The sequence below is a fragment of the Palaemon carinicauda genome, chromosome 44 (genome assembly GCF_036898095.1).
Source record: "Palaemon carinicauda isolate YSFRI2023 chromosome 44, ASM3689809v2, whole genome shotgun sequence".
In the NCBI taxonomy this organism is placed as follows: Eukaryota; Metazoa; Arthropoda; class Malacostraca; order Decapoda; family Palaemonidae; genus Palaemon; species Palaemon carinicauda.
In genome coordinates, this window is record NC_090768.1 from 3,028,905 (window position 1) to 3,054,612 (window position 25,708).

Genomic DNA, 25,708 nt, shown 5'->3' on the forward strand with positions numbered 1-25,708 from the left:
CCTAGTCCAATCTTGAATAGGCAGTGGGCCCAAGGATCGAAGGTCCAACGATCCTGAAATTGTTGGAACCTCCCTCCTACCGGAAGCGTCTCCTTGCTTCGATTGATCGGAGGGTTTACCTCCTCGACCGCCTCCTCCACTACTTCTTGAGGGATGTCTAGAGGAGCCCCGTCTGGATCCTTTACCTTTCAACCGAGAGGTAGTGGTCTGCCTCTCAAACCCGCAGTTGAACGCTGGTGACTGGGCAACCAGCTGTTGAGGCACCACTTGGAAGGTGGTCTGTGTTTGGGCCACCACTTGGGGCACCGCGGTCATAGTAACTGTGGGATGTTGTTGAGCCGGCCAAGGGGGAAGTGTAGACTTCTTTGTCTTCCTTTTAGGTTGGGGACCCGCATCCGGGGAAGACTTCCTCTTTGAAGAGATGCCCCACTTCTGGAGAAGGTTCCTATTCTCCGTGATGGCTTTCTCGACTACCTCTTTGACTACTTCGTTCGGGAAGAGGTCTTTATCCAAGATGTTAGAAGATATCAGCTCCCTGGGTTCATGTTTCACTGTTGCAGCAGCAAACACGAACTCTCTACAGGCTCTCCTAGCTTTCATGAAAACATACAGGTCCTTTACTAGGGGGGCCATATGCATTTTTGCCAGGACCCTGAGCATGTCTGGGGTACTTCGTTGGCCTGCGCACATCTCTATGCAGTTTTGTAGGGATAACGATCCCGCAAGTCTCTCCTTCGTCTCTTGTTCCTTGCACAAGAGAAAGTCAGAAAGTTTAGGGAGGTTCTCGCTAAACTGTCGTCCAGCGATGTCTGCGTCTAGTTTCCCTACTGAGAAGGTTAGGTGGACTTCCTTCCATTCCTTCTCTTGCATGGGCAAGGCTAACGATAGAGGCCTACACTCCTCTAGTGCAGGGCATGGTTTGCCTGCCTCCACTGCCTTGGCAACAGAATTAAATGCCTTCCACGTAAAGGGGAAGGCTATTGAAGCAGGAGCAAGAAAGGTAGGGTGTTTCTTGCTCAAGGCGGACACTTTCGAAACCGAATAGCCCACCTTTCTCAGGCTACTTAACAAGTGAGCCTGTGCCTTATCGTGGTCCAAAATCATGACTTCCCTTGCTTCGCCTCGTTTGCGAATGTTCTCCATTAAATCCGTAAGATGGGCCAGTGCCTGGGTCATGTTGTCCAATGGAGGGGTAGAAGCTGAAGATGTCGAGGGTAACAGCCCCGGTGCCGGCACAGACAGATCCAACTCGACATCATCATCATCTTCCGGAGGTAGAGTAGACTCCTCCTTGGCAATCTGGACGCAGGGAGGTCCGAGTCGTGCTTGGGGCACAACCATTTCACTACCCGCTTTCGGAAACAGCAAGCTACGCATCCTATCGTTAGGTAGGTATGGTCCCGGAGAGTTCTTCTGGAACCCTCTTACCCACTTGCGCAGCTTTTCACGTGTCGCATCCCTCGACTCCGTTGACTTGGGGTCGTCGAAACCTTCGGCCACCAAGGTCCGGCAGATATTGCAGACTTGGGGGTCCCAACATTGCAGGGATTCGGTAATGATGGTGCAGGGGGCATGAGACCTGCACGCTTTGTGACCGTAGAAGTTCCTACTTTTAGGGTTGCAGATGATTCCATCGCATTTCATCTGGGGTTTCTCCTGTAAAGAAAGGAAAATAAAATGAGTATGCGATTGTTTATCTCACATGATAAAAAGATATGCAAAATTTTAATCATCATAGCTTAGGATAGTAAGCTAGAAGGAAATTAGGAAAGATACATACTTGTGTATCCCTTCCAGCCAATTGCTGTGACCTCCCCCCAATATTTAAGATATAGAGTTTCCTTTATCAGGGCAACTCAAAAGAGAAAGGTTCTAACCTATAGGGATAGAAAATTGTACACTGCCACTGACCCTTCTTAATATTTAATATTGTGGGGTAAGTATTAACTGATTTCCAATCAGAGTATTGAAGGAATTCTATTCTTTCAATATAGGATAGGTTTCGGCAAAACTGTACAAGGATGCACAAGGTATGTTGGAAATAACTACTGTATAATAAATACTATAGTTTGCTGTCTGCAGTATATACTATACTGCAAATATACTGGCTACTGTATAATCATATGCTGTAGTTCAGAAAGACACATACTTGTGTATCCCTCCCAGTCAATTGCTGTGACCTCCCCTTCCAATATGAAAACTATAGAGTTTCCTGATCAGGGAAAACTCAAAAGAGAAGGGGTCTAACCTCTAGGGATAGAAAAGTGTACTACCACTGACCCCTCTAAACTATTTAATATTGTATGGAAAGTTATTAACTGATTTCTAATCAGAGTACAGTATTGAAGGAATTCTATTCTTTCAATATAGGACTGGTCTCAGTAAAAGACTGTGCAAGGATACACAAAATTATGTTAGAAATAACTACTGTATAATGTATACAATAGTTTTCTATCTGCAGTATATGCTATACTGCAAATATACTGGTTACTGTATAATCATATACTGTAGTTCAGCTGGCATGTTGCCAGCAGGGCTGCACCTGGCGGCACGGTCCGGCCGGCGACATGTCGCCGGCCGGGTAGTACCTGGCAGTACTGGTCCAGCTGACATGCTGCCGGCTGGGTTACTACTAGCTCACAGAGAAAAAGCATGGAGTGAAGGGCTGCCTTATTAAAATGTATGTTTACAATAAGTAAGGGTGTAAGTATATAACCTTACTGCCTTCCTCCAGAATGAAGGTTCAAATAGAAGGGGAGAATGCATCACTCAGGCTTCCATCCAGCCGCAAGATCCGTTGCCGGCATTGCCGGTTTCAGGAATGTGGATGGCAGTCCAAGAGAGGACTGAAGAACCTTCAGCAGCAGAAGGATCTCTCACCGGCACAACCTTCCCGGACCCTTGTGTCCATAAGGGAAAGACTGAGTGACTAAACACCTGTTTATGTAGGAGCCCGGCCGGCACCGCAACCCACCCAGCAAATGGTGAGATTGCAGGACAACGGCCACAGGATTGCGATGGCTAAGTTATCGCTAAAGGACAGAGAGGGGAAGGGAAAAGGGTCCTGTATCAAGTGTAGAAGAGGGCGGCAGGATTGACGGCCCTTCCACACAAGAGTGAAACAATGTTTCAGTATTGGCGCCATACTAGGCGGCAGAAGAATAACTATCCTTCGGACTAGGGTCTGCCGAATCTATCGAGTGTAGAAGAAGGCGGCAGGATTGCCGCCGCCTCAACACAAGAGAGAAACAATGTTTCAGTATCGGCGACATCCCAGGCGGCAGAAGAATACTATTCTTCAGCCTAGGGTCTGCTGACACAGGACTAGTCTTCTAGACTGCAGGGGAGAAGGTGGCGGCAACATACTACCACTTCAGGTGCGGCCTAGGGAGGCTTAGCCTCCTATGCCGGCAGCTGTAAGCCGGCAGGGGAGTGACTACTCACCCTGCTGCTCTGCCGCCGGCAGAAAGACTGAATACTCTGAGGTTCTGTCGAAAACCAAAGCCGGGATCTCGCTGGCAAAGGTGGGAGACAGAAAACCCTAGCCTAGTCAAGCCGGAGTGGACTACTCTATGGGAAGACCAGATAGGGTTGCCGCCTGCTGTGGCACTCAGAGGGAAGGAGGGATTACCCTTAAATCCCCGCAAGAGACAAGTATCGAGTTATATAATTCTAAGAGATAAACTATCTCCCGTTCAATCAATAAACGATACACAAGGGTAAACGGGGATAATGTCTGAGAGTACACCACAGTGCCTAGGCTAGGTAGCCTAGCGCGAGACGAGACTCGGTTACCTATATCATCGAAACTCTAACGTATATGATCAACAAAAGGAAGAGGAAATTATACATAAAATATATATCATTACTAGTATAATTGTGCCTAAATAGCTTTCATAATTTATTATTGCTATTACAACCGGGAAAGTCGTTCTGCTAACTAAATAACACATGCATAACGAACGACAGCACCCATGGCGCCTCCGGTAACAGGCATAGCTCAACACAAAAATTTACTCTAATTTCACTGTGAGGCAGAAGCTAAAAATTATACACTATAAAGAATAAATACTCAACTTTCCAAAGGAAAAAGAAGCTGGAGATTGCATAATAAATCCTTACAAAAGTGATCAAAACGTTAGATCAACTAAGAACACCACCGTACGAAATCGCTACCAAAATAGGAATGAGCGCCATCTTGGATACATCGCCATCTAGATACTCAATAGTAGTACGGGAGGAAGGGTAACCTTGATAACGGCTCCCCTTCTATTTTTTGCCACTCTTCCCCCCTCGAAACGAAAACGCTATTCGAGGTGAAGATTGCTATGTGTCGTATCAAGATAAACGTCCCCTGATTTATGCGATATCCTTAAGAGAAATTTTAAGGATATTCGCGCCAGGAGTTAGAATTTTCGAGACCTAAAGGTTAATTCTTTGGGAATATCACTGTAGCCAAATATCCCTTAGAAAGCAACCTATAGGAACCTTCCATCAGGACGACATGGCTTGAGCCCAAAAAATAATCTTGTACTGTAAGTATTCTGGGAGTCATTCAATTTTCAGTCAGTATCATCTTGGCAGTTATTCAATCATAACCAGAGGCTTTCTATTTCCTGAGTTTTATATTGATAGCTTCTACTTCAAACACACTGAATTCATTCAAAAGCACATTAGGGTCTTCATCAGCTTCTGGTATATCAATCAATTATTCCCTTCATATCTCCTATTCATGACCTCACTAAAGTGTTCCATCCAACACTGTCTTTCTTTATCTTCTGTTGTTATAACAGATCCATCTCTCTTTCTGATGGGTATATGCTGCTTCTTCTTTGCCCCCGTAGAGATTTCATTAATAATTCTAGGAGTAATTCTTAACCAAAGCCACTCCCAGAATTCATAGCTTTGTCAGCTTCATCCGCTTTCCTGCCTAAACATTCTCTCCAGTCATCCCTGGTTTTTCTTTTGACCTCACTATTAATACTAGAATACTTAGCATGCTCAACCTTGTAATTGTCATTAGTTCCTTGGAAACTTTCAACAATAAATTTCTGTCCTCTTCCTTTTTATAGTATTCCACGTATCATTTGATATCCAGTCAGTATCATCTTGGCAGTTATTCAATCATAACCAGAGGCTTTCTATTTCCTGAGTTTTATATTGATAGCTTCTACTTCAAACACACTGAATTCATTCAAAAGCACATTAGGGTCTTCATCAGCTTCTGGTATATCAATCAATTATTCCCTTCATATCTCCTATTCATGACCTCACTAAAGTGTTCCATCCAACACTGTCTTTCTTTATCTTCTGTTGTTATAACAGATCCATCTCTCTTTCTGATGGGTATATGCTGCTTCTTCTTTGCCCCCGTAGAGATTTCATTAATAATTCTAGGAGTAATTCTTAACCAAAGCCACTCCCAGAATTCATAGCTTTGTCAGCTTCATCCGCTTTCCTGCCTAAACATTCTCTCCAGTCATCCCTGGTTTTTCTTTTGACCTCACTATTAATACTAGAATACTTAGCATGCTCAACCTTGTAATTGTCATTAGTTCCTTGGAAACTTTCAACAATAAATTTCTGTCCTCTTCCTTTTTATAGTATTCCACGTATCATTTGATATCCATGACTTATAGTATTCCACGTATCATTTGATATCCATGACCCTCTCCTTGTAACTGCATGTCCCAAAACATCACTACCAACTGACTCATATACGTTCTTAATATCAGACCGTTCTTCATCTCTTAAAGTCTCTTAAGATTGCGAATCAATTCCTACATTCAATGGCAAATGTTTCTCTGTACTCATCTTCTAGAAGCTTAGTTGTATCAAACCTAGGTATTCTATCCACATTTCTGTTGGGTGCTTTCAGTTTTAATTTCAGTTTAGCAATGAGGAACTGGTGATTGCTGTTAACCTACGCACCTCTATAGTTTCTTATATTTCTCGAGTCCTCCTCTCTTTATTAATGACTATGTGATATATTTCATTTTTATAATTGCCACATGGTGAAGTCAATGCACACTCTTTTAATGAGAACTTCATTACAAAAAGAAAAATATTCATGACTCTAGATGGGAGATTGAAAAATTAATCACACAATACCCAGATAGTAGATACGGTACTGTACTTGCTTCTTCTGTATTGGAAATGGGCTATACTACTGATCTTCCAATCAATAACGTTAAGCAAAGCTGGGTTTTGTCTGCACTGGATGGGTGACTAACAAGGAATGCTAGTTAGTAAAATATCTACACTGCTGGTTTAACCATAAGTGAAGAAACACTGATCTACTCATTACTGAGGGTGGAAAATCACAATGTTGGTACAGATCCGGAGTTTTCCAACGGGACCAGTTAATGAGAAAGAAGAGTTTGAGGCAAGATTTGTATTGGTAGCCCTGACGAGAAAGGTAAAATGGAAAGGACCTTTAAGACTGGGGATGATGTGTTGCCACTAAGTTATTACCTACCAACTTAAGGGGCCTGGCTGGAATGCCAATATATGGGGGTATAGGAGGAACACAAAATCCTGAAAAAATCAAAGACCTTCGTATGGGAATGGAGAATGTGTACACGCAATATTTTGTCAAAATTCCTCTTACTTTCATAGTTACAGGGTAATTAGTAAAAATAACTCATTAAACCATAAACATTGTTCCCTTAAAAGAAAATGCAGTATTTCTTCTGTTATCGTACATTTTGATAATTATTACATTTTAATGTAAAAGAAATTGTGAACAATGGCATCTGTATAGCTTCCACGAGTTACAGACGATGTATTACACGGTAAATCACAGCCTTCGCCTTTCAGTCCTACCACAAACCTCATAGAGGGTTCATGCCCGAGTTTGAGCACTGACATTCACTCATTTTTACATTTGTTTTTCTCGTTTTCTGCAAGAGTTTTATCATTTCAAAGAGGAAAAGACAATTTCAACATCTTACTAACATAAGGAAGAAGAAAATTTGCTCTAGTAAGATTTCGGAAGAAGCTAATATCAATAGTGCAGAGAGAGAGAGTTGTGTGGAAGGAGAAGCGATGACCTAGCCTGACACAAACCAAAAGAAGCAAGATATTGAGCAAAAGGATCTTCGTTTATGAGTAAATTATGATAAATAACTTTGTTTTTGTTTATCAATATCCAAAAAGGAACATAAAATTCATAATGATCAGGATTTATTAATATTGTCTTTGTAAAAATACTAAGAAAAACTTTGAATGCCATCTGACATTCCCTCATTTTTACGTTTGTTTTTCTCGTTTTCGGCAATAATTTTATAATTTCAAAAAGGAAGAGACAATTTTAACATCTTGCTAACATAAGGAAGAAGAAAATTTACTCTATTAAGAGTTCAGAAGAGGGTAATATCAGTAGTGCAGAGAGAGAGAGAGAGAGAGAGAGAGAGAGAGAGAGAGAGAGAGAGAGAGAGAGAGAGAGAGAGGTGTGTGTGTGTGTGTGTGTGTGTTGTGGATATAGGAGCAGCTGCCTTGCCACACAGGAGCCAAAAGAAGCAAGATATGAAGCAAAAGGATCTTCATTTATGATTGACTTATGCTAAATAACTTTGTTTTCTTTTATTAATACCCCAAAAAAGAACATAAAATTCATAATAATCATGATTTATTAATATTGTCTGTGTAAAAATACAAAGAAAAACTTTAAACACCCGTATTTCAAAACTATACTTATTGACTGTCAAATTCAATGGTCTCCCTTAGTTTTAAAGATATAGCATTGAAATTTGGTACAGTATATAACTTAGAAATACATTATAAAACAGTGAAATGAAGCCCTTTTTACCATTTTTTTTTTCCTATTTTTTTCTTGATTTTTTTCCCCTGGTTTTTAGATTTATTTATTTACCATAATGAAAAAAATCGTACCTGGCAAAAAAATATTACTTTTAGAAAAAACTTTTCAATTTATTGGAGGTCTATATCGGGTCTATTTAGGGTAGTAACCCCAGATCTTGGTAATAATTATCAAGGGAGGAGATAGAATTTGAAAAACACTAATTTTCAGGATAAATTGCCCTGGTGTCACAAAACCGAAGGTCAGAGGCAAAAATCTTATGCAGTTTGAAGATGTCCTAAGTCATCTTATTAAGTGATATGGAAGTCAAAGTCCTGTCATTAAAAAACGGCAGTAGCCGGCTGGCCCCTTAACAAAAGAGCAACAAAGATAATAATGATATGAGAACATAAGGTATGGTCATTTCATATTAGTTCGAAGATTTTTACACAATCTGGCATGTAATATACTAAAAGCCTGATAAGGTAGGACATTAAATAATTTTATACTCCACAGTACTAAGCAATGCAAAATTTGGTCGTATTGAGTTTATGTGGAATTTGTCCCCAATCTTAGTATATTTGTGGCCACAACCCTAAACCTCAGTTTATGAAGGTTACCTCACTCCATTTAACTTCCTCGTCAGTGCTACTAACACTAGTCCTGCCACAAACCCTTCTTTCTCAGTAAACTGGCCGCATTGGAATTGTCTCCGGAACTATACATATACTCATCACCAGTTATGGAGATAAGCCAAACAACTAAATCCCAAAGTTCACTTTTAGCACATCTGCGGAATCCAATGCAAAGATCTCAGTGAGGACGGAGTAAATACCATTTTAGTTCTACAGCATCTAAATCATAGCATAAGTGATGCACTTTTAATTCCTTCTCTATGAAATATGACAAAAAAAGTAAATAAATCTTTATTTAACAACAAACCTTTAAAACTAACTGAAGCCCGGGCAGTCTTGAAGGAAGAGGGGCATTATGGAGTAACCTTTTCTTTTTGGTTGAGCCTTCAGTTATTTGGTAGACAAGATCAATCTCTGACAGACATATGTCATTAACACTAAGGAAATGACTCTGCAAGCTTAATTCATGGAGTTCAGCTTCCTGAAGAAAAAGAAAAATCACATACTGTATAACAAAATTAAATAAAATTTTCTTCTATTTCCTATATAAAACTATAACTTACAACTGTGTTCACCAGCCAAAGTGGGAGATCAAATGTGCATATAGTTTGTGATTACTATGAAGGAATAATCATTCTGTCACTCACTCACTAAAACAATTCTGTAGTACATTTCCCTTAACCCCTTCACTACGAGGCCGCGGATCTGCTACTTAAGCTAAATACGAGATTTGTCACCATCAGATATACTTGCACACTTACTCTATAATAACCTCCATTTCATTATTTGTTTTACTGCTGATTACAGAATAAATTTTTCAAAAGTTTCCCTTATTTTCTATTGTATTTCATGTTAAACAACCAAAATATTTTTTCATTCATTATAAAATTATAGAGTAATTTTCCAGAAATTAGATTTATATAATTTTCTCTAAATAATGGTAAAACACTGTGATTTTGTGTAAAAAAAAAAATATATATTCATTGAAGTGACTATGTTATTCCGTAATAATTCCACGATAAATAGCCGTCGAAAGATATAAAACTACTCGTCAGTATTAATATGATATTTTGATTATAAAATAAATTTTTGAATATAATTACCCGGTGAATATATAGCTGCAACTCTGTTGCTCGACAGACAAAATCTACGGAAAAACTCGCCAGCGATCGCTACACAGGTTGCGGGTGTGCCCAACAGCGCCATCTGTCGACCAGATACCCAGCTCTTATGTAAACAAAGACTCAATTTTCTCCTCGTCCCACTGCGTCTCTATTGGGGAGGAAGGGAGGGTCATTTAATTTTTATTCACCGGGTAAGTATATTCAAAAATTTATTTTATAATCAAAATATCATTTTTAAATATTTAACTTAGCCGGTGAATATATAGCTGATTCACACCCAGGATGGTGGGTAGAGACCAGTAATATATGTTTACATTTTATGAGCTAAGAGTTTTTTATTTCATTTTAGAAGTTATCAAAATAACAAAAACGAAATAAATAGGTACCTGGTAAGGAAGTCGACTTGAACAATTACTCTGCCTTTTAAGTACGTCTTCCTTACGGAGCCTCGCGATCCTCTTAGGATGCTGATCGACCCCTAGGAGCTGAAGTATCAAGGGTTGCAACCCATACAACAGGACCTCATCAAACCCCTAATCTAGGCGCTCTCAAGAAATGACTTTGACCACCCGCCAAATCAACCAGGATGCGAAAGGCTTCTTAGCCTTCCGGACAACCCATAAAAAAACAACATTTCAAGAGACAGATTAAAAGGATAAGGAATTAGGGAATTGTAGTGGTTGAGCCCTCACCCACTACTGCACTCGCTGCTACGAATGGTCCCAGTGTGTAGCAGTTCTTGTAAAGAGACTGGACATCTTTCAAGTAAAATGACGCGAACACTGACTTGCTTCTCCAATAGGTTGCGTCCATTATACTTTGCAGAGATATATTTTGCTTAAAGGCCACGGAAGTTGTTACAGCTCTAACTTCGTGCGTCTTCACCTTAAGCAAAGTTCGGTCTTCCTCACTCAGATGTGAATGAGCTTCTCGTATTAACAATCTGATAAAGTCTGACCAAGCATTCTTTGACATAGGCAAGGATGGTTTCTTAACTGAACACCATAAAGCTTCAGATTGGCCTCGTAAAGGTTTAGTACGCTTTAAATAGAACTTAAGAGCTCTAACAGGGCATAAGACTCTTTCTAGTTCATTGCCTACGATCTCCGATAAGCTGGGGATATCGAAAGATTTAGGCCAAGGCCGAGAAGGCAGCTCATTTTTGGCTAGAAAACCAAGTTGCAGCGAACAAGTGGCTTTTTCTGACGAAAATCCGATGTTCTTGCTGAAGGCATGAATCTCACTGACTCTTTTAGCCGAGGCTAAGCATACCAGGAAAAGAGTTTTAAGAGTGAGATCTTTCAGGGAGGCTGATTGTAACGGCTCCAACCTGTCTGACATGAAGAATCTTAGTACCACGTCTAAATTCCATCCAGGGGTAGCCAAACGACGCTCCTTGGTGGTCTCAAAAGACTTAAGGAGGTCTTGCAGATCTTTATGTTTGGAAAGATCTAAGCCTCTATGCCGGAAGACCGATGCCAACATGCTTCTGTAGCCCTTGATAGTGGGAGCTGAAAGGGATCGTCCTTTTCTCAGGTATAAGAGAGAAACAGCTATTTGAGCTACAGAGGTACTGGTCGAGGATACAGAAACTGACTTGCACCAGTCTCGGAAGACTTCCCACTTCGATTGGTAGACTCTAATGGAAGACGCTCTCCTTGCTCTAGCAATCGCACTGGCTGCTTCCTTCGAAAAGCCTCTAGCTCTCGAGAGTCTTTCGATAGTCTGAAGGCAGTCAGACGAAGAGCGTGGAGGCTTTGGAGTACCTTCTTTACGTGTGGCTGACGTAGAAGGTCTACCCTTAGAGGAAGACTACTGGGAACGTCTACTAACCATCGAAGTATCTCGGTGAACCATTCTCTCGCGGGCCAGAGGGAAGCAACTAACGTCAACCTTGTCCCTTCGTGAGAGGCGAACTTCTGCAGTACCTTGTTGACAATCTTGAACGGTGGGAATGCGTAGAGATCCAGATGTGACCAATCTAGGAGGAAAGCATCTATATGTATTGCTGCTGGGTCCGGGACTGGAGAGCAATAGATTGGAAGCCTCTTGGTCAGCGAGGTTGCAAAGAGATCTATGGATGGTTTACCCCAAGTGGCCCAAAGTCTCTTGCACACATCCTTGTGGAGGGTCCATTCGGTTGGAATTACTTGCCCTTTCCGACTGAGACAATCTGCTATGACGTTCAAGTCGCCTTGGATGAACCTCGTTACTAGGGAGATGTCTTAACCTTTTGACCAGATGAGCAGGTCCCTTGCGATCTCGTACAACGTCAGTGAGTGGGTACCTCCTTGTTTGGAGATGTACGCCAAGGCCGTGGCGTTGTCCGAGTTAACTTCCACCACTTTGCCTCGAAGGAGAGACTTGAAGCTTTTCAAGGCCAGATGTACTGCCAACAGCTCCTTGCAGTTGATATGCATGCTCCTCTGACTCGAGTTCCACAGTCCTGAGCATTCCCGACCGTCTAGTGTCGCGCCCCAGCCCACGTCCGATGCGTCCGAGAAGAGAACGTGGTTGGGAGTCTGAACAGCCAGGGGAAGACCCTCTCTTAGGTTGATATTGTCCTTCCACCAAGTCAGACAAGACTTTATCTTTTCGGAAACCAGGATCGAGACCGCTTCTAGCGTCTTGTCCTTTTTCCAGTGAAAAGCTAGATGGTATGAAGAGGACGGAGGTGTAGTCTTCCTAGTGACACAAATTGTTCCACGGATGACAGCGTCCCTACCAGACTCATCCACAGCCTGACTGAGCAGCGTTCCTTCTTCAGCATCTTCTGGATGGATAGCAGGGCTTGATCTATTCTGGGGGCTGATCGTCTTGTTGTTCAGCAACGTCCTCATCAGAGGGTTCCTCATCGAAAACTGATGAGGAAACGGCAACGGAGTGGGCAACGTCTGGCTCGCTGAGTCCGGTCGCACTGGTGCATGCGTGACGGAGCCGGACGCAACATCATGGAACTGCTGCACAGTCTGTGAACTGTCAACAACCATGGGTGCGCGAGGAAGCACAGCGTCAACCCGAGACTGTCTAGACCGTCTGGGTTGTGCAGTCAACACCCTACCGGGTTGCTGAGGTTGACGCACTGCGTCAAAACAAGTCACCTCTGCTGGTTGTTGAACGTCCTGAACGTCAACAACCACCTCCGAGCGTCGCTTAACGACAACGTGCGGCTAGCAACCCACACTGGGTCGCATCGGTGGAGGAACCACCTCAACTGGCAGACGCGAGTAGGTTACCTCAGCGTCAACAGGGCGCACAACCGACCGGTTGGAAGGTTGTTGGCCAGAAGGTTCGGTAGCAACCTTCTCCGCATTAAAGTCCTCTATCAAGGACGCAAGCTTGGACTGCATGTCTTGCAGCAAAGCCCATTTAGGGTCTACGGGAGCAGGTGCGGCAACAGACGGGGTTAGCGACTGAGGCGGTACCGCTTTCCATCCCTGAAAGCCTTGTTTATGCATGACATAATTGTACAGCAAAACTTCAAAGGCTCGAAAACAGCTGTGAAGTTGACCTGTAAAAAACTTGGAGCGTCTCCTGGCCAGGCGCCAGGGAGAGTCTACGAGATTTGAGAAGTCTATCTGGGCAGAGGCATGAACTCCCAAGCCGAGAACTTCTCTCGTGTCATATCAGACTCTCGCTCTATAAGCCAGTTTAAAAGAAGGGAAAGCAAAGGCTGTATCCCCCAAACTCCTCCTGGTGAAAAACCAGTCGCCTAGCCAACGTAAAGCTCTCTAGGAGAGCGAGAGAGCACTAGCTTAAAAACAACGGCTTCGAAGTACCTAGGCCTAGTGTAAGCTCTGACGTTTAGGCGAACGAGGAGCAGCAGTTACAAAAAGATCCGGACAAAGATCCTTAAAAAAAATCATCATGATTTAATTAAAGTCCATAGGGGGCTAAGCAGCTTTAGGCTCCTCTCCATCTGACAGAGTCCTCAAGGGAATATCAGTAGGAGGGGGAACAGCAACTTCCTCATCTACAGGAACCTTGTCCGATAAAAGCTGAGTCTCAAGCAAGGGAGAGACCTACCGTGGTGGCAATGCTTTACAAGCAGAGTCCACACTCACTGGTGCATTAGTAGCGGACCAGAACGCAACGTCATGTAACTGCTTGACAGTCTGTGAACTGTCAACAACTGAACTGTCAACCACAACAGGTGCGTGAGGACGCACAGCGTCCACTCGAGACTGCTTTGACTGCCTAGACTGAGCAGTCAAAACAACTCTAGAATGCGGAGGTTGACGCACAGCGTCAAAACAAGTCAACTCCGACTGTTAGTGAACGTCTTGAACGTCAACAGGAGCATCAGCAAGTGGCCTAACGTCCAAATGCGGCTGAAAAACCACACGAGACCGCATCGAGTGTGGTTCTAAACAACCTGACTGACGTGACTTAGCTACGCCAACGTCAACAGTAAGCACAAGGGAACGTTAGGTTGGCTGAAAGCCAGGATATCGATGAGATAAACGGCTAGACTCAACGGACTAATCGGCAGAATAGTCTTCCATAAGGGAGGCAAGCATATTCTGCATGTCTTGCCATACAACCCATTAAGGATCAACGGAAATGGTTGTGGTAAGAGACGAGGGTAACGTCTGTGACCGCAACACTTTGCCAACAAAAAAGACTCTCAGAGTCTGTGTTACGCTTTTGTTAGGCGGCGAGCAGTTATCCGATGACTGCATAGGGTCAGAGCTGTCCTAATGGCTGTAACCAGGACGCTGGACCTGTCCTGAAAGGACTGACTTTCGCTTAAGGGCTTCAAAACCTTGTGACAGGTTTCTTATGCGAAAAGCCTTCGGATGACGAGGAGAAACAACGTCTCTCTCGTCTTATGGTAGGGGAGATCTTGGTAAGATACACCCGATACCATAGAGGGAAAACGTCTGTTCGTTGATCAAGGCCTCTCGAACCCATAAGTCGTTCGACATTACTTCTCCCCTGGACTTGGGAGCATGCAAGAGGTCCTGGACTAGGTGAACGACAGGCACGAACAGACGAACCCTCGGACGCAACACTGTAACACTTTGCGCATATCACTTTATCACTTCGATTTTCTGTTTTGCACTTATTTCACTGAAATCGAAACTTTTACTGATTTCTACCTGAAACACGCAATTCTACCCTTCATTAAAAGGTAGTAATTGCGAAATCAGTCGTATAATGCAAGCTCATTAATACAGTACCAGCAAAAAACAGAAAACATATTTTAAGATGAAAAATTCAGTGGCTGGGAAAGAGACTAAACACTAGTTCATATAAACTACGTTTTCAATCTCTCACCGCACATAGCCTGGGGACGAGAATAAAAAACTAAAAACGTTTTATCCTTCCTCCCCGTACAGAGACTAGGGACGAGAGTAACTCGAGAACAACGTTACCCGCTTGAACGGAACGTTTTCTCTCCTCTCTCTCCCTCCGTCTCTATCTCTCTCTCTCTTTCTCTCTTGATTTCGCACCTAAGAGAAGAGCCCAATTATATCTCGTCAAAAAAAACATGTTATTTGACTAAAGGAAAAAACTGAAAGGTTTTTCAAATAAAAAGTTCCTTTAAAATAGAATTTAAAACATTTAAGCTAAGAAAGAATGAACAAAACGTCAGAATCGATTTACTCTTACTGCAAAGTGAAACCGTGATACACTCTCTCTCTATCGTAACGATAGAGCGCATGTTGAACGTCCTGAACGTCAACAACTGCGTAGCATAAATAAACTAAACGTTAGTTCATCTTTGAAAACAGTACGAAGACTATCAAAGAAAATCTTTCATAAAATATTACATTTAAAAAGTTTTAAATCCTTAGCTCTTTAAAAGCTATTTACGATATAAAGGGCTCAACGTTGATTAACTTCGGTTTCCAAGTTAGGACCGCCTACTCTCAGGAAAGGTCGCATATAAACAAAACATTAAAATTTATTTTTATATGTTTATAATAAATGGAAAGTTAATCGAAGAGGCCTAATAAAGGCGGAGAGATATAAAATATATAGAGGAAAATCTATAAATAATTTATAACGTGATAAGATAATTACTAAAAGCCTAAACACACTTCCGTCTAAGGGAAGGGTCGGCCATTTAAAAGTGAAAGAAAGTCCATACTCTCTTTGTCACCATAATTAAATCTATCCAAAACGAGTTCAAGATTTAAGATGAAGATAAAACACCTGCATTGCGAAAGCTCAAAACCAGAATATAGTACTTCACCAATATGATGTGAAAAACTCCAGTTTAGCAACAGCGAGTAAAGTACGTCTTGTCGACACGTCGACAGAGAGAAAATTGAGTCTTTGTTTACATAAGAGCTGGGTATCTGGTCGACAGATGGCGCTGTTGGGCACACCCGCAACCTGTGTAGCGATCGCTGGCGAGTTTTTCCGTAGATTTTGTCTGTCGAGCAACAGAGTTGCAGCTATATATTCACCGGCTAAGTTAAATATTTAAAAAGACTTTACGTTATACAGAAATGTAATGAAAATATCCATATGTTTCCTTTGACATATGAAGTATTCTATAATGTATAAATTCGGTATACAATAAACAACTGATGACAAAAGGAATATACAGGAGAGAACATGCATAGAATGTCAATAAATGAAAATAATGACATTAGGCTAACTTTTACTTGGGAAAACAATGAACAATACTAATATGAATTATAGAAGACATAAGGATGATGATATTTTGTAAAAATGATAGTTGATTAAAAAAAAAATAAAAATAAAATCTCATGTTAACACCTTGCATTACTGGTAAAACGTTTTGTTAACATTATGGGTGGGACTTGTGGGAGTCAGCGGCAGAGAACCTATGATGTTTGAAGAGTTTCATGGTACTTTCTATGTGATTTGAATAGGAGTCAGTGGCAGGAAACCTGTGATGTTTGAAGAGCTACATAGTACTTTCTATGTGATTTGAACAGGAGTTAGAGGCATATGGTGTTTGAAGAGCTACATAGTACTTTCTATGTGATTTGAACAGGAGTTAGAGGCATATGGTGTTTGAAGAGCTACATAGTACTTTCTATGTGATTTGAATAGGAGCCAGAGGCAGAAAACCTATGATGTTTGAAGACCTACATAGTACTTTCTATGTGATTTGAATAGGAGTCAGTGGCAGAGAACTTATGATGTTTGAAGAGCTACATAGTACTTTCTGTGTATTTTGAATAGGAGTCAGAGGCAGAGAAATTATGATGTTTGAAGAGCTACATAGTACTTTCTATGTGATTTGAATAGGAGTCAGGGGCAGAGAACTATGATGTTTGAAGAGCTACATAGTACTTTATATGTGATTTGAATAGGAGTAAGGGGCAGAGAACTTATGATGTTTGAAGAGCTACATAGTACTTTCTATGTAATTTGAATAGGACTCAGGGGCAGGGAACCTATGATGTTTGAAGAGCTACGTAGTACTTTATATGTGATTTGAATAGGAGTCAGAGGCAGAGAACTACGATGTTTGAAGAGCTATGTAGTACTTTCTATGTGATTTGAATAGGAGTCAGTGGCAGAGAACTTATGATGTTTGAAGACCTACATAGTACTTTCTATGTGATTTGAATAGGACTCAGGGGCAGGGAACCTATGATGTTTGAAGAGCTACGTAGTACTTTATATGTGATTTGAATAGGAGTAAGGGGCAGAGAACTTATGATGTTTGAAGAGCTACACAGTACATTCTATGTGATTTGAATAGGAGTCATGGGCAGAGAACCTATGATGTGTGAAGAGCTACATAGTACTTTCTATGTGATTTGAATAGGAGTCAGAGGCAGAGAACTTATGATGTTTGAAGAGCTACATAGTACTTTCTATGTGATTTGAATAGGAGTCAGGGGCAGAGAACTTATGATGTTTGAAGAGCTACATAGTACTTTCTATGTGATTTGAATAGAAGTCAGGGGCAGAGAACTTATGATGTTTGAAGAGCTACATAGTACTTTCTATGTGATTTGAATAGGAGTAAGGGGCAGAGAACTTATGATGTTTGAAGAGCTACATAGTACTTTCTATGTGATTTGAATAGGAGTAAGGGGCAGAGAACTTATGATGTTTGAAGAGCTACATAGTACTTTCTATGTGATTTGAATAGGAGTAAGGGGCAGAGAACTTATGATGTTTGAAGACCTACATAGTACTTTCTATGTGATTTGAATAGGAGTCAGAGGCAGAGAATTTATGATGTTTGAAGAGCTACATAGTACTTTCTATGTGATTTGAATAGGAGTCACGGGCAGAGAACCTATGATGTGTGAAGAGCTACATAGTATTTTCTATGTGATTTGAATAGGAGTCAGAGGCAGAGAACTTATGATGTTTGAAGAACTACATAGTACTTTCTATGTGATTTGAATAGGAGTCAGTGGCAGAGAACTTATGATGTTTGAAGACCTACAAAATACTTTTTATGTGATTTGAATAGGAGTAAGGGGCAGAGAACTTATAATGTTTGAAGAGCTACATAGTACTTTCTATGTAATTTGAATAGAAGTCAGTGGCAGAAAACCTATGATGTTTGAAGACCTACATATTCCTTTCTATGTGATTTGAATAGGAGTCACGGGCAGAGAACCTATGATGTGTGAAGAGCTATATAATACTTTCTATGTGATTTGAATAGGAGTCAGAGGCAGAGAACTTATGATGTTTGAAGAGCTACATAATACTTTTCTATGTGATTTGAATAGGAGTCAGTGGCAGAGAACTTATGATGTTTGAAGAGCTACATAGTACTTTCTATGTGATTTGAATAGAAGTCAGGGGCAGAGAACCTATGATGTGTGAAGAGCTACATAATACTTTCTATGTGATTTGAATAGGAGTCAGAGGCAGAGAACTTATGATGTTTGAAGAGCTACATAGTACTTTCTATGTGATTTGAATAGGAGTCAGTGGCAGAGAACTTATGATGTTTGAAGAGCTACATAGTACTTTCTATGTGATTTGAATAGAAGTCAGGGGCAGAGAACTTATGATGTTTGAAGAGCTACATAGTACTTTATATGTGATTTGAATAGGAGTCAGTGGCAGAGAACTTATGATGTTTGAAGAGCTACATAGTACTTTCTATGTGATTTGAATAGGAGTAAGGGGCAGAGAACTTATGATGTTTGAAGAGCTACATAGTACTTTCTATGTGATTTGAATAGGAGTCAGAGGCAGAAAACTTATGATGTTTGAAGAGCTACATAGTACTTTCTATGTGATTTGAATGGAAGTCAGGGGCAGAGAACTTATGATGTTTGAAGAGCTACATAGTACTTTCTATGTGATTTGAATAGAAGTCAGGGGCAGAGAACCTATGATGTTTGAAGAGCTACATAGTACTTTCTATGTATTTTGAATAGGAGTCAGTGGCAGAAAACCTATGATGTGTGAAGAGCTACATAATACTTTCTATGTGATTTGAATAGGAGTCAGAGGCAGAGAACTTATGATGTTTGAAGAGCTACATAGTACTTTCTATGTGATTTGAATAGGAGTCAGTGGCAGAAAACCTATGATGTTTGAAGACCTACATAATACTTTATATGTGATTTAAATAGGAGTCAGAGGCAGAGAACTTATGATGTTTGAAGAGCTACATAGTACTTTCTATGTGATTTGAATAGAAGTCAGGGGCAGAGAACTTATGATGTTTGAAGAGCAACATAGTACTTTCTATGTGATTTGAATAGAAGTCAGGGGCAGAGAACCTATGATGTTTGAAGAGCTACATAGTACTTTCTATGTATTTTGAATAGGAGTCAGTGGCAGAAAACCTATGATGTTTGAAGACCTACATAATACTTTCTATGTGATTTGAATAGGAGTCAGCGGCAGAGAACTGATGATGTTAGAAGAGCTACATAGTACTTTCTATATGATGTAAATAGGAGTCAGGGGCAGAGAACCTATGATGTTTGAAGACCTACATAGTACTTTCCATGTGATTTGAATAGGAGTCAGTGGCAGAAAACCTATGATGTTTGAAGACCTACATAGTACTTTCTATGTAATTTGAATAGGAGTCAGGGGCAGGGAACCTATGATGTTTGAAGAGCTACGTAGTACTTTATATGTGATTTGAATAGGAGTCAGAGGCAGAGAACTTATGATGTTTGAAGAGCTACATAGTACTTTCTATGTGAATTGAATAGGAGTCAAAGGCAGATAATCTATGATGTTTGAAGAGCTACATAGTACTTTATATGTGATTTGAATAGGAGTCAGAGGCAGACAACCTATGATGTGTGAAGAGCTACATAATATTTTCTATGTGATTTGAATAGGAGTCAGAGGCAGAGAACTTATGATGTTTGAAGAGCTACATAGTGCTTTCTATGTGATTTGAATAGGAGTCAGGGGTAGAGAACCTATGATGTTTGAAGAGCTACATAGTACTTTCTATGTGAATTGAATAGGAGTCAGAGGCAGAGAATCTATGATGTTTGAAGAGCTACATAGTACTTTCTATGTAATTTGAATAGGAGTTAGGGGCAGGGAACCTATGATGTTTGAAGAGCTACGTAGTACTTTATATGTGATTTGAATAGGAGTCAGAGCAGAGAACTTATGATGTTTGAAGAGCTACATAGTACTTTCTATGTGAATTGAATAGGAGTCAGAGGCAGAGAATCTATGATGTTTGAAGAGCTACATAGTACTTTCTATGTAATTTGAATAGGAGTCAGGGGCAGGGAACCTATGATGTTTGAAGAGCTACGTAGTACTTTATATGTGATTTGAATAGGAGTCAGAGGCAGAGAACTTATGATGTTTGAAGAGCTACATAGTACTTTCTATGTAATTTGAATAGGAGTCAGAGGCAGAGAATTTATGATGTTTGAAGAGCTACATAGTAATTTCTATGTGATTTGAATAGGAGTAAGGGGCAGAGAACTTATGATGTTTGAAGAGCTACATAGTACTTTCTATGTGATTTGAATAGGAGTCAGTGGCAGAAAACCTATGATGTTTGAAGACCTACATAGTGCTTTCTATGTGATTTGAATAGGAGTCAGAGGCAGAGAACTTATGATGTTTGAAGAGCTACATAGTGCTTTCTATGTGATTTGAATAGGAGTCAGGGGCAGAGAACCTATGATGTTTGAAGAGCTACATAGTACTTTCTATGTGAATTGAATAGGAGTCAGAGGCAGAGAATCTATGATGTTTGAAGAGCTACATAGTACTTTCTATGTAATTTGAATAGGAGGCAGGGTCAGGGAACCTATGATGTTTGAAGAGCTACGTAGTACTTTATATGTGATTTGAATAGGAGTCAGAGGCAGAGAACTTATGATGTTTGAAGAGCTACATAGTACTTTCTATGTGATTTGAATAAAGTAAGGGGCAGAGAAGTTATGATGTTTGAAGAGCTACATAGTACTTTCTATGTGATTTGAATAGGAATAAGGGGCAGAGAACTTATGATGTTTGAAGAGCTACATAGTACTTTCTATGTAATTTGAATAGGAGTCAGGGGTAGGGAACCTATGATGTTTGAAGAGCTACGTAGTGCTTTATAGGTGATTTGAATAGAAGTCAGAGGCAGAGAACCTATGATGTTTGAAGAGCTACGTAGTACTTTATATGTGATTTGAATAGGAGTCAGAGGCAGAGAACTTATGATGTTTGAAGAGCTACATAGTACTTTCCATGTGATTTGAATACAAGTCAGAGGCAGAGAACCTATGATGTTTGAAGAGCTACGTAGTACTTTCTATGTGATTTGAATAGGAGTCAGGGGCAGGGAACCTATGACGTTTGAAGAGCTACGTAGTACTTTATATGTAATTTGAATAGGACTCAGGGGCAGGGAACCTATGACGTTTGAAGAGCTACGTAGTACTTTATATGTAATTTGAATAGGACTCAGGGGCAGGGAACCTATGACGTTTGAAGAGCTACGTAGTACTTTATATGTAATTTGAATAGGACTCAGGGGCAAGGAACCTATGACGTTTGAAGAGCTACGTAGTACTTTATATGTAATTTGAATAGGAGTCAGGGGCAGGGAATCTATGACGTTTGAAGAGCTACGTAGTACTTTATATGTGATTTGAATAGGAGTCAGAGGCAGAGAACTTATGATGTTTGAAGAGCTACATAGTACTTTCTATGTGATTTAAATAGGAGTCAGTGGCAGAGAACTTATGATGTTTGAAGAGCTACATAGTACTTTCTATGTGATTTGAATATTAGTCAGGGGCAGGGAACCTATGATGTTTGAAGAGCTACATAGTACTTTCCATGTGATTTGAATACAAGTCAGAGGCAGAGAACCTATGATGTTTGAAGAGCTACGTAGTACTTTATATGACAAATTCGAAGATAATTTGTATTTTTCCTAACCATACAAACCTTAGCTATTTACAAAGGGTATTACTTTTAGCGCAGCTGAAATGACGAGCCAATAGTTTTTAACGAGGGTTAATTACCCCCGCGCTAGTTAGCGGGGGGTGGGGAAGGGTAGCTTGCTACCCCTCCCCCCTCCACACACCGGTGACTTGCTTCACTTCACTTAGAGGTAGGACTTGACTTGGGGGTCAGGGATGGCGGGCACATATGTGTAAATAGCTAAGGTTTGTATGGTTAGGAAAAATACAAATTATCTTCGAATTTGTCATTTGTTCCGTAACCGAAATACAAACCACGTTATTTACAAAGGGTGACTTACCCCTTAGGAAGGATGGAAAGTCCCCAGCCTTACTGACTTCGGCTTGCCCGGGGGCTCGATCCCTCAGTGAGCAGCACTAGAGAGAGGGAGCCCCTGTACCTCACAGGTTCCTAGCATCGCTAGTAACGAGTGGCCTACATAAGTAGTGTGATGAGGAGAGTGTGACTCGTCCAATGAAGTTGACCTTGAGACCTTCAGATAGGAATTCTAGGATAGGACGTTCCCCATACCACCTCGTCAGGGTATGGGAGACGCAACAGTATTAAGCTTAATACTAGGAGCACAAAGAAGCATGGGTTACCTGCAGAGGTCGAGGTCAGCTATGCGAGGACCAGGATGCTGCTTCCCCAAGAGAGGGGAGAATGAAGAAAGAAGTAAGGGTCAGACATACTCTTTCATTCACACAGACTAAGACCGGGTAACAACGCCCTCAACCTACTGCTACTTGTCCAAAAAGGAGCCTGAGGTTAGACCAGCTGTTGTGCAGCCACCACAGGGCCGATAGAGAACGTATCGAGGCTCCTGTGGGTCACGTCTTGCAGGTAGTGGGCTGTGAAGGTCGTTTGACGCTTCCAGACCCCAGCTTGAAGTACCTGCGTCACAGAGAAGTTTCTCTTGAAGGCCAGGGATGTAGCAATACCCCTGACATCGTGGGCCCGAGGGCGACGTGACGGAGGAGGGTCAGGATTCAGGGCATGGTGGATAACCCTTCGAATCCAAGCAGAGATGGTGTTCCTGGTGACCCTCCTCTTTGTCCTGCCTGTGCTCACAAACAAAGCTCGCACATGAGGACGGACTGCAGCCGTTCTCTTCAAGTAGTACCTCAGACACCTCACTGGGCATAGTAGCAGCTGGTCTGGGTCGTTTGTTACAGAACGGAGACTCGCGATCCTGAAAGAGTCGAACCGAGGATCCGGCACTCCAGGATTCTGAGTCTTGGCCAGAAACTCAGGGACGAACCTGAACGTTACCTCCCCCCATCCCCTTGAATGGGCGATGTCGTACGAGAGACCATGAAGTTCACTAACTCGCTTGGCCGAGGCCAAGGCGAGTAGGAAAGCCGTCTTCCAAGACAGGTGGCGATCGGAGGCCTGGCGTAATGGCTCGGAGGGAGGTCTCTTGAGAGACCTGAGGACTCGAACCACGTTCCAAGGAGGGGGTCTCACTTCCGACTGGGGGCAGGTAAGCTCATAGCTACGTATGAGTAAAGAGAGTTCTAGCGATGAAGAAATATCCACGCCCTTCAATCTGAAGGCCAAGCTTAAGGCTGAGCGATAGCCTTTCACTGCCGAGACAGAAAGGCGCATTTCTTCTCGCAGATACACAAGGAAGTCTGCTATTGCTGGAATAGTGGCATCGAGTGGAGAGATACCCCTTCCACGACACCAACCACAAAAGACTCTCCACTTCGCTTGGTAGACTCCCTCAGAGGACCTTCGCAGGTGCCGAGACATTCTCTCCGCAACCTGTTGCGAAAAGCCTCTCTCCGCGAGGAGACGCTGGATAGTCTCCAGGCGTGAAGCCGAAGCGAGGCTACGGCCCTGTGAGGGACACCGGAGTGGGGTTGTCTGAGAAGCTCGTGTCGTGGAGGAAGCTCCCTTGGGAGTTCCGTCAGGAGTTGCAGAAGGTCCGGAAACCATTCCGCGTGATGCCATAGCGGAGCTACTAGAGTCATGGAACAGTTGACCGATAGTCTGGTCCTGTTGAGCACCCTTCTCATCAGACAGAATGGTGGGAAGGCATACACGTCGATGTTGTCCCACCGTTGCTGGAAAGCATCTTGCCAGAGTGCCTTGGGGTCCGGGACTGGTGAGCAGTACAGGGGCAGCTTGAAGTTCAAGGCTGTCACGAACAAGTCCACCGTCGGGGAACCCCACAAAGTCAGGACTTTGTTGGCTATCTGAGGATCCAAAGACCACTCGGTACTCACTATCTGCGAAGCCCTGCTCAGACTGTCGGCGAGCACATTCCTCTTGCCAGGAATGAAGCGAGCTGATAGTGTTATCGAGTGGGTTTCGGTCCACCTCAGAGTCTCTACTGCAAGATGGGATAGCTGTTGCGAAAAAGTGCCTCCCTGCTTGTTGATATAAGCCACTACCGTGGTGTTGTCGCTCATCACCACCACGGAGTGACCCGCCAGGAACCGTTGGAACTGTTGAAGGGCCAGAAAGACGGCCTTCAATTCTAGCAGGTTGATGTGTAGGCACTTTTCTGATTCTGACCAAAGGCCTGAGGCCCTCTGGTTCAGAACGTGCGCCCCCCACCCTTCTTTTGACGCGTCCGAAAACAGAGTCAATTCCGGGGGGAGGACGAGAAGACTCACTCCCTTTCGCAGGTTCTCGTCGGCCAGCCACCACCGCAAGTCCGTCTGTTCCAGAGACCCCATTGGGATCAGAATGTCCGGGGAATCGGATCCTTGATTCCACCGGGACTTGAGCCGCCATTGAAGGGATCTCATCCTGAGGCGGCTGTTTGGAAACAGACGGGCCAGGGAGGATAGGTGGCCTAAGAGACGCAACCACGATTGGGCGGGGAGTTCTTTTCGCCTGAGGAAAGGTTCCGCCACCCTCCTCAGCCTTGCTATCCGGTCGTCTGATGGAAAGGCTTTGTGGAGATTGGTGTCTATTAGCATGCCTAGATAAACCAGTCGTTGGGACGGCTGCAGAGAGGACTTCTCGAGGTTTACCACGATCCCCAGATCCTGGCAAAGATCTAGAAGCCTGTCTCGGTGCCGAAGAAGGGTCGACTCCGAGTCTGCTAGGATCAGCCAATCGTCTAGGTAACGAAGGAGACGAATGCCGTTCCTGTGCGCCCAAGTCGAAATCAGGGTGAACACTCTGGTGAACACCTGAGGAGCTGTGGAGAGACCGAAACACAGCACCTTGAACTGGTAGATCTTGTTGTCTAGGCAGAATCTCAGGTACTTCCTGGAAGACGGATGGATTGGGATCTGGAAGTACGCATCCTTTAGATCCAGTGTACACATGAAGTCTTGTGGTCTCACCGCAAGTCTGACCGTGTCTGCTGTCTCCATGCTGAACCAGGTTTGTTTGACAAACCTGTTCAGAGCCGAGAGATCGATGACGGGTCTCCAGCCTCCAGTAGCCTTCTTTACAAGAAAGAGTCGACTGAAGTAGCCTGGAGAGCCGTCCACGACCTCCTGGAGAGCACCCTTCTCGAACATGGTCTCGACTTCAGCCTGAAGGGCCAGCCCCTTTGCCGATCCCATGGCATAGGAGCTCAACGACACTGGATTCGCTGTCAGGGGAGGTTGAGATGACGTGAACGGGACGCGATAACCTTGGCCGATCACTGAGACCGTCCAAGCATCGGCCCCACCTGCGGACGCAACGCTGAAGGCATCCCCCCACAGGTGGACACGCAGGGGGACTGCCACCCCTAGGGCTTGCGGCCGCGGCCGCCACCCCTAGAAGTCTTGCCTCCCCTGGAGGACTTACCGCCCCTCTTGACCTTGGCTGGAAAGGGCTGG

At 42.7% G+C, this 25,708-nt stretch overlaps 1 protein-coding gene across 1 annotated transcript in view; it reads right to left on the bottom strand.

Moving 5' to 3' along the window:
* LOC137634337 (myotubularin-related protein 10-B) overlaps window positions 1-25,708 on the bottom strand; it is a 291,307-nt gene that overhangs the window by 180,147 nt on the left and 85,452 nt on the right. Inside the window, exon 4 of the mRNA XM_068366732.1 lies at window positions 8,744-8,917. Coding sequence (XP_068222833.1) covers window positions 8,744-8,917 — 174 coding nt within the window. The remainder of the gene's footprint in view (window positions 1-8,743; window positions 8,918-25,708) is intronic.